Source organism: Asterias rubens, chromosome 3 (assembly GCF_902459465.1).
Source record: "Asterias rubens chromosome 3, eAstRub1.3, whole genome shotgun sequence".
Lineage (NCBI taxonomy): Eukaryota > Metazoa > Echinodermata > Asteroidea > Forcipulatida > Asteriidae > Asterias > Asterias rubens.
In genome coordinates this window covers 11,103,141-11,113,314 of record NC_047064.1, presented here as the reverse complement: position 1 = coordinate 11,113,314, position 10,174 = coordinate 11,103,141, and the positions used below count along the sequence as shown (strand labels likewise).

Genomic DNA, 10,174 nt, shown 5'->3' with positions numbered 1-10,174 from the left:
CCCCAGCGCATAGGCGAAGGAAGTTACCGTGTTTATATAGACCGCCAACCTCTGAGCATGGAGGTTTATTCCTCCTCCATGCTCTGAGCAAGTTGATTGTGGCATTACCTCCTGGGGTGGGGGAGGGGGGAGGAGTTGGGGATGATGTAGTATAATGCTGTGTTTGTCCAAGCCGGTGGGGGGCACGGGAAATCAGATCGCCCAATATTACATCATTTTACGACCTAATGCTAGGTTTTGTCAATAATTAATGATATGCTAGATTCTTACTGTTAGATTTCCATGAAGGAATAGTTCATGCTAAAGTATGAACGAAACTCAGTGTGTCAACTTTGTTCTACATTTACGAGGAGGGTAAAACGTAGGAAATTAAAAAAGGCACCCGAAACTCTGTTTTTGGGGAAGTTCTACTTTTGTTTCTTTCACTTGGGTCAATATTGTGAATTTTAAGAATTCACGTGAGTAACACTTACTGACATAATACAGATCAATGGTGAGCACAGAGAGAATCTGTTTGGGATTCAAAATGGCTGCTAAAATGTCGTTTATTTTTATATACTTTTGTTTCGTCCGCGTTATGTTGGAGTTACAAACCCCCAACAGTGATATAAATCACAACGTTTGTGTTTACATACAACTAAATATCTACAAATTCTTAAGACGTCGAGACAACAACAAAACTACACACGGACAAAACAAAAAAACATCCAGCATAACCCACAGTAGCCTCTATGAAAAATTGCAAGGTTTTTGAAAAAAAGAGAGTTGGAAAATGAACTTCAGTTGAAAATATCCCGATTCAATAGTCGAAAAAAGAACGATGGATGAGTAACAAAACATGGTGTTCAAACTATAGTACCATCCCAGGGCTAATACGGCTTTTGTTTTAAGACAAACCTAAAGGCAGTGGACACTATTGGTAATTACTCAAAATAATTATTAGCATAAAACCTTTCGAGTAGAGAGTAGAGAGAATGATAGTATACAAAAATTGCCTGCTTTGAGTGCTATATGGTTAAAACTATGACTCCCGAGGTGATCCCCGGAGCGTTTTATTTTGCCGAGGCGAAGCCGAGGAAAAATAGAACGCTACGGGATCACCGAGGGTTTAAACCATTGCACGAGTAAAAGCAGCCAATATTTGTTTTATAACACCCCAAACATTTCTAAATACTGTACAGACTTTACAGACCTGAATGCTACAATCCACGGACGACGCGAATACAGATTGCAAAAACTTTTACTGTGCTCTGCATGTAGTGTCATGTAATCAGAAATGGTTACAGACTATTAATTTATCATCCTCGTGCACGCAACGGACGTCTGGGTACTGCCCGGGTGCTAGTCTTTCGGACTAGCGCACGGCAAACCGATGCACTATCACACGGCCGTGGTCTTGCAAAACTAAGACATATCATGTGACGCGCTCTAAACCAATGAAAAGGCAGAATATTGGTAAGGGGTGTTATAATATAAAACATTGCGAGAAACGGCTCCCCCTCAGAAGCGGAGTAGTTTTCGAGAAAGAAGTATATTTCCACGAATTTGATTTCGATACCTCAGATTTAGAATTTGCGGTCTCGAAATCAAGCATCTGCTGAAACGAAAGCACATAACTTTGTGTGACAAGGGTGTTTTTTCTGTCATTATCAAATCGTTGATCCAGTAGCATCCATCGGAAAAAAACGCACAATAATAAGACGCCCTCTGTTGGCAATTCACTTTTTTGATCTAAGATCGGCTGGGGCCAATTTCATAGCGCTGCTAAGCACAACAATTTGCTTAGCATGAAATGTTGGCCTCGATAAAAACAGAATTACCAACCAAATTTCCACGTGTTTTTGAGGATAAACAAACAACAGTTGAATACAAGTAACAAGCAATATGGACAAAATGGAAATATGGTTGGTAATCCTGTTTTTATCAAGGAAGAAATGTCATGCTAAGCAAATTTGCGTGCTTAGCAGCGCCATGAAATTGGGCCCTGGTCTCATTCGAGACGAGGATGTGGGTCATGACGAGCTTGTATTTGTACAAATAATCAAACCTTGTTTTGGGGGGGGGGGTGGGACAACTGTATACAGAATATCGTATTTTGGGGTGTGTGCAAATGCAATTGGGTGGGTGTTGAGCCATCTCTAATTATAACTACTTATTTATTGAAGAGTACCTTCATGGGTAGTGCAATTCGCCGTCACTGGGCGGCAAACATTTACATCTTGAAGACTAAAATCACAACTTGTAGCTGTTTTTCCTTCTATACAACCCTCCCCACCCCTAAATGACAGTATTGAAGTCAAAAAGACTCTGCCATGGTTTCAAGCTTCCGAATTGCGGAGTCCGAGGATCGCGCGCGGCAATTGCTATCGATCTTCAGTAGTGGAACTTTTCTTTACACATCATTGTAGACAGCGTGTTGTTATAGGCCATAAGTTCAAAACCTCTTCCAGGTGTATTTAAAGCCATTATACACTTTCGGTACAGACACAAAATTAAAAGTTCACAGATTTACAAATAACTCACAGGGTTTACAGAAGGTAATGGTGAAAGACTTATCTTGAAATATTATTACATGAAATGCTTTAAGAAAACATTAAAACAATATCAATTCTCGATAGCGACAATTACGGATTTTTTAAAACACATGTCATGACACGGGTATGGCGAAACGTGGGGAAACAAGGGTGGGTTTTCCCGACTCCGATGACCGATTGAGCCTAAAAATTCACAGGTTTGTTATTTTATATAAGTTGTGGTACACGAAGTGTGGGCCTTTGACCATACAATACTGTTTACAGAAAATATCCAATGGCTTTAAACTAAAACTTTGAATCGGATAAAGTGGTGGCACATTTTTAGCCTAAAAACATATCCTCCTCGATCTACGGCTCATTATGCAAAGGTCTACTCGGGCATAAGCTGGTGCTATGATCGAACGATTGATCTGCAGTTCAAAGTGACCAATCTAATCCTAAAGCTCTTTATTGAATCGAGCCTTGATGTGCACATCTTTGGTAACCTCTAGGCGGTATAAGGGTCATACAGTGCATAAATAAATAAAATAATTATTCAAGTGAAAAACAACAAATGCTGTCATGTTTTGATCGCTTCAAAATTAAGAGTTATTCCAGGTTTTGTGAGCTCAAAAGACTTGCATGCACTCACTTCTTAGAATTAATTGATGCCTAATTAATTTATAGTCCTGATAAGAAAACCGATTTGAACAGGTTTCCCCATCCTCCCCGAGTCACAGGTTGACCAATCCCCACTTTTCAAAATAAAAGCAATAAAATGTACGCGAGGCCGTCCGTGTCTGGGGAGGGGGAGGGGGCATGGAATGGGGACAATGTATGATATTGCCCGATTGTGTTTATAGTGTTGGGGGATTCTGTACCTCCGGAGATTCTGTCCCCCATTACAGCCACGTGTACAAACTTCTTCTGATAAGCGCCCCTTTTGTATCACTTTTCTCCAGCCCATGTTTTCATTTCCAATCACAGAAACCCTGAAACCCTGGACTTTTGTCCATCACCACTACGTCCGATTCTTTCGTCCGACACTTCCACTTTGCATTTTGTCAAACAATTATTAAAGGCCTATTTTGTATAGAAATGTTTGATAAAATGGACCAATCAATAATATGCCCAGACCTGTACACCTTTTCCAGTTGCTTTTCCACCCAAAACAACATCGACGACGGGATGGGAGGGAGGGGGGGGGCATGCAATGCTGAGTCGGTATCAGGCCACGAATAGTTTAGTCAAGAGTCCATGACCCACAATAAGATCGGTCGAGTTGGTCTTTGAAAAGCGTTTGTAAGCGTTTGTTATAAAATGCATTTATTTATTAGAAAGATATTTTAAAAGTAGAATATAATGATCCACACAAAGTATCGCTCGAAATTGCGTGGTTTCCTTGTACCTCGTCGACAAAGTGACACGATCGGCCATTTATGAGTCAAACTCAATGGCCGACCGTGTTAGTTCGCAAAGTAAAAGGAAAACCACGCAATTTCGAGGCAAATGTGTGTGGGAGACCTTTAAAACATCTTTCTACCCATGTGCATTTTATAACAAACGCTTACAAACGCTTTTCAAAGACCAACTCGACCGATCCAATAACGTGTTCCTTTAAGTGTACAACTTGACAGAGACATTTTTTATACAAATAATAAACGGCTCACAATCGGGAATAAATGACAAGAACACCGACTACATATAAAGGTTTCTGGGAATTTATTTTTTACCAGTTCAGAATAACTTAACACACCACTCTCGTTTTTATATGGGGTGTTTTAAACTACGCCACTTGTTATTTCCCGTCAATAAACGCGAAAATGCAGACAATATATTTCACTTAAATGCGTCTGCATCTATCTTCAGTTGAAACGGTCATTCATTGTGCAACTAAGTCATGCGAATAACATCATTTGCCGCGAAAGGTTGATGCGAATTTGAATGCTTCGATTGGAATTGCCCAAATTCATTATGTTTTTGAATAGCATGGCGCCAAAAGCCCACAAATTGCTTACAATAAAGTGAAATTGAGTTGCTCCCAAGTTCGTAGCGAGTAGTTCACATCAGGTTGAAATGATGTGATGGGAAACAATCGCAGCAACAGGGCGGTGTCGTAGCATTCACATTCGTAGGACGCCGATTTGCCGTAAATCATTTTAACTGTGTGTGTTTGTACATGTATCCTTCGTTAATGTTTTCTACATGGTTCATTAAACAGAATTCCCGACCAGTGTGCCCGAAAGCTGTAAAAGCACATTTTTTTTTCTTTACAGAAAAGCTAGACTAGAAGCAATCATAAGCTTTAGGCACAGGACACATCTCACAGTTTTATTACCAACAATAAGCAGAGAACATTGGTCATTATAAAAACTCAAAATAATTATTAGCATTAAACCATACTTGGTAACGAGTAATGGGGAGAGGTTGAAAGTATAAAACATTGATAGAAACGGCTCCCTCTGAAGTTACTTAGTTTTCGTAAAAGAAGTAGTAAATTTTCCACAAATTTGATTTCGAGACGTCAGAATTAGACTTTGAGGTCTCAAAATCAAGCATCTGAAAGCACACAACTTTGTGCGAGAAGGATGTTTTTTCTTTCATAGCTATTTTCGCAACTTCGACGACCAATTGAGCTCAATTAATTTTGACAGGTTTGTTATTTCTTTCATTATTATCTCACAACTTCGACGACCAATTGAGCTCAAATTCTCACGGGTTTGTTATTTTATGCATTTGTTGAGATACACCAAGTGGGAAGACTGGCCTTTGACAATTACCAATAGTGTACAGTATCTTTAATGTTGAAAATAGTTGCACGGAAACAAAATCCTTTAAAACTCCTTGTCACCAGCGCGGGACACTAAAGCAAGCACCTCATCAGAGCGGTAAACCAAAGGAGAAAACAAGCATCGATGGGCAACGCACTCCATCCAGAAGCGGTGTAAGCCAATGTACCCTAGCAATGGGTGGGCCAAGCACATTCTTTAGCGGTTGGCCAATCTTTTAGCAGTTGGCAAAACTTTAGAACAATGCTTCGTCTTTGAGGATTTGCCTCACTGGTTTTCAGTTCGTTTAGCCATTATTATAACACCATTCTGATTTGGCCATATAATTCTAAGTTAGCAACACAAAACTGGATAGCGACCTGTCAACTGCCACCCATTACTGAATAATTAAAGGCTCTGTGCACTATTATCGGGAATTACTCAAAATAATTGTTACCATAAAAACATACTTGGTAACAAGCAATGGAGAGCTGTTGATAGTATAATTAAAACATTGGGAGAAACGGCTCCCTATGAAGTAACATAGTTTCGAGAAAGAGGTAATTTCCCACAACATTTTTTAAATTTGATTTCGAGACCTCTGAATTTTTTAGATTTTTAGGTCCCGAAATCAGCATCTGAACGGACACAACTTCAAGTGACAAGGGTGTTTTTTCTTCCATATTATCTCTCAACTTCGACAACCAAGTTTAACAGGTTTGTTATAATGTGCATAATGTGTTGAAATACACCAAGTGAGAAGACTGGGCTTTGACAATTTACCACAGGTGTCCAGTGCCCTCAAACATAGGCTACAATTTTAATTTCAGCAATTTTTAGCTTACATAATCCTAATGACCCATCATGTTTACTTGTGTAACGATTAAAAGCAGTGGACATTATGGTAATTACTCAAAATAATTATTAGCATAAAACCTTTCTTGGTCACGAGTAATGGGGAGAGGTTGATGGTCTAAAACATTGTGAGAAACGGTTCCCTCTGAAGTGGAGTAGTTATAGAGAAAGAAGTAATTTTCCACGAATTTGATTTCAAGAACTCAGATTTAGAACTTAAGGATGTCTCGAAATCAACCATCTAAATGCACACAACTTCGTGTGCATGTGACAGGGGTGTTTTTTCTTTCATTATTATCACGCAAGTTTGATGACCGATTGACCGGATTGAGGTCAAATTTTCACAGGTTTGTTGTTTTATGCATATGTTGAGATACACCAACTGTGAAGGCTAGTCTTTGACAATTACCAATAGAGTCTACTGCCTTTTAGAACTTATCATCCATTGTTTCAATTTCTAAAGGCGAGTGTCTGCTTCCCTAGCCTCTGTGTCTGTGTTAGTTTTTGTCACCGCCTCTTCTGTAGGTTGTGCTGTGGGTTGTGCTGTGGGTTGTGCTGTGGGTTGTGCTGTGGGTTGTGCTGTGGGTTGTGCTGTGGGTTGTGCTGTGTACTGTTGTGGCATGTAGGATGGCGGTGGCGGTGGTGGTTGCAATGAGGGATTGTAGCCCATAGTACGGTACCCATACTGGCTCGGTGGAGCGGTAACAACCACAACCCCTGGTTGGAGCTGAGACTCGGGAGCAATAGAGCCTTGGATCACAGTGTATTCCCTCCGCTTCTTCCTCGGGCAGCAACCACAACAGCAAAAGACAAGAGTGACTACAGTTCCAATGATCAACACACATGCACCCACTAACAATACAATGGCCCATGCCCTGTGATCAAGACACACAACAAATCGAATAAATATATGGAAATTTGCATTGGGTATAAAATATTAATTTAGGTTTTACAAAAATTTGTTAGCACTGCATGTATACTCAAACTCGGTGCCCCCCCCCCCCCCCCCGAGTTCTGTAACAAAAATCACAGGCACATCACTCGGGTGGGATTCGCACCTGGATTCTGGAACAGTGTCCTTACTACCAACTATCATCTAATAAATTAAATAAGTGGTTTTAATAAGTGTATTTGTTTAAAAGGAAGGTACACGTTTTGTAATTACTCAAAACAAATATTATCATAAAAACTGACTTGGTAACGAGCATTGGAGAGCTGTTGATAGTATAAAACAATGTGAGAAACGACTCCCTCTGAAGAAGCGTAGATTTTGAGAAAGAGGTAATTTCTCACTCAAATAGTAAAAGACTTCTAGCCAGAAGTAATTTATTCCTATCTAAAACCACACAAATTCATTTAACAAGGGTAGTTTTTCTGCATCATTTTCTCGCAACTTCGATGATCAATTTTGAGCCCAAATTTTCACAGCCTTGTTATTTTATGCTTATGTTGGGAAACACCAAGTGAGAAGACTGGTCTTTGACAATTAAAAAGCGTGTACCTTCCCTCTAAAGGATCTATGTATTTTTTGTGGGACAAAAAACACAATGTCCTCAGATTTACACAAAACTTACACAGTTTGAAGATAATGATAGTAGAAAGCTTCCCTGAAAATATTACGTGCTGAGGTGCTGTAGTTTTGGGGAAATTAGTAAAACAATGTCATGAAAATAATTTTTGTCTCATGATACAAAAATTATTTCAATAATTTACAAACGTATTTTCAGGACATTTCTTTACTCATTTCTCAAAAACTACAGCACCTCAGTAAGTAATATTTGGAGGGAAGCTTTCCACTATCATCATCTTCAAACCCTGTAAGTTAAATGTAAAACTATGGACATTTAGAAAAAGTACCCAAATCCTTTAGACAGGTTTTCATTTTTTACAATACCACGAATACTATAATAGGATGTCTTACTCAATGAGATGCTTATTACAGCACGAGTATCTATGGTTAGAGATGCAACACAGTGTGTCTGTAGTCAAATCACCAGGCCTCGGACAGGAGTCGAAAGGGTAGTCCAAAGAGCATTGACTGGCCGTCACCTCTGAGTGAAAATAGAAATTAATGGTATTCAATGTTTAAATACAATGTATGATGCTCGGACCAAACACTAATATAAACTTCTTGGGTTTTTTTCGATTTAGAAATGATATAACATTTTTTAAGAACTCAACAGTGGTAATTGTCATCTTTATTAGAGTGCAGTACCCAAATCGGCACTTTCTGTCAGACACTGTGACCAAGGCTGGCAGGTCAAAGAAGATAGCGTTTAGGTCATTGCGGACGGACCATTTAAGTGCAGGGAGTACAAATCCCTTCAGTTTTTGTTCAAACGAAACACATTATAATATCATAACTAAACTCTTCAAGTAAAAGTTCAAGAAAAATCAAATGTGAACTGTCCCAATCGAAAGATTAATCATTTATTATTTTGCCCTCAGACAACTTTTTTGTTACAAGAACCTCGCACTGTGCAATTGACTCAAAACGAGGGGGTGAAGTTGTTCTCTATCATCCACTAAAACTGATATTTGCATTTGCAAGTGTTACAAGTCATAGTATACTACTGAACTGCTGTTTGAAAGGGCTCTATAAATACAAGTCACGGGATACCACTGAACTGCTATTTGTATAAGTGTTCTCTAGATACAAGTCATATAGGATACCACCAAAAGTGCTATTTGTAAGTATTCTCTAGATACTCATAGGATACCACTGAAACTGCTATTTGTAAGTGTTCAGATACAAGTCATAGGATACCACTGAAACTGCTATTTGTAAGTGTTCTATAGATACAAGTCATAGAATACCACGAAAACTGCTATTTGTAACTATTCTCTAGATACCTCATATCACTAAAATTGCTATTTGTTGAAGTGTTCTCTAGATACAAATCTCAGGTACCACTGAAACTGCTATTTTGTAAGTGTTCTCTAGGTAATACAAGTCATAGGATACCACTGAAACTGCTGTTTGTAAGTGTCAGCTAGATACAAGTCTTAGGATACCATTGAAACTGTTTTTGTTGTAAGTGTTCTCTAGATACAAGTCATAAGATACCACCAAAACTGCTATTTGTAACTATTCTCTAGATACCTCATATCACTAAAATTGCTATTTGTTGAAGTGTTCTCTAGATACAAATCTCAGGTACCACTGAAACTGCTATTTTGTAAGTGTTCTCTAGGTAAAACAAGTCATAGGATACCACTGAAACTGCTTTTTGTAACTGTCCTCTTGATTCAAGAAATATATCACTGAAACTGCTATTTGAAAGTGTTCTCTAGATACATACCACTGAAGCTGCTCAATGCATAGCCTAACATCACCCAAAATAACACCAAACACCGCCGAGGAATAAACATGTTGATTTCAGACGAAAACAAAAATGGCCTCAAAAAGTAACAAAACACTGATTTTGTGTGACTGGGTATGATGTCCCGTGACAGCGAGGTGAACTTTGGATTTAAATTCACAATAGATCGTGATGTTTAGACCACCACAGGGTTTGATAGTAATTATAAGTGTTTGTTTACAAAGATAAAAACTGTATCAGTTCCGGATTAAAAGCCCAGTTCATCTTCCTATGAATGTGATACGATTGTTGACGTCACATGGCTGTTCTGCTCATACGTGAGTGTTTCACAGGGGTTGCTTCATTTCGAGACCTAAGCCAAGGTCTCGATATCGATTCAAATATTTTAGTGAAAATAACTGTTTTCTCAAGATCTACGTTACTTAAGAGGCAGCAATTTTTAACAATGTTTTATACTATCAACAGCTCTCCAGTGGTCGTTAACAAGCAAGTTTTTAGGCTAACAATTATTGTCCAGTGCCTTTATGTAAAAGGAAAATTTGTGAAACAAAAAATTGAGGTTACTATGCACGGATAATGCCCATGAAGCTTGTCTGAGTTTTCTATTGGCTGGGGCCCCTTTTTAATTCAAAAATATATAATGGTTTTTGTTCTTAAAATAGGGATGGAGGACACAAGTGTTTCTGGTAAAACAGCTTGTACATAACTGGATTAG

The 10,174-nt window shown here is 38.7% G+C and overlaps 1 protein-coding gene across 1 annotated transcript; it reads right to left on the bottom strand.

The window, feature by feature from the left end:
- Window positions 1-6,510: 6,510 nt before the first annotated feature.
- Window positions 6,511-9,469, bottom strand: LOC117288072. The gene is made up of 3 exons (XM_033768769.1): window positions 9,439-9,469; window positions 8,058-8,187; window positions 6,511-7,011 (listed from the first exon to the last, which is right to left on the bottom strand). The coding sequence occupies exons 1-3, from the start codon at window positions 9,467-9,469 to the stop codon at window positions 6,594-6,596; spliced, it is 579 nt and encodes a 192-aa protein (XP_033624660.1). The 3' UTR covers window positions 6,511-6,593.
- Window positions 9,470-10,174: the final 705 nt, after the last annotated feature.

Bases quoted from the DNA above. Each gene is read 5' to 3' on its own strand.
- LOC117288072 (XM_033768769.1), bottom strand. From the start codon at position 9,469: ATGTTAGGCTATGCATTGAGCAGCTTCAGTG. The intron at 8,188-9,438 runs GTATGTATCTAG...ATTTTCACTCAG, and splicing joins TGCATTGAGCAGCTTCAGTG to AGGTGACGGCCAGTCAATGC. The intron at 7,012-8,057 runs GTAAGACATCCT...TCTTGATCACAG, and splicing joins TGTAATAAGCATCTCATTGA to GGCATGGGCCATTGTATTGT.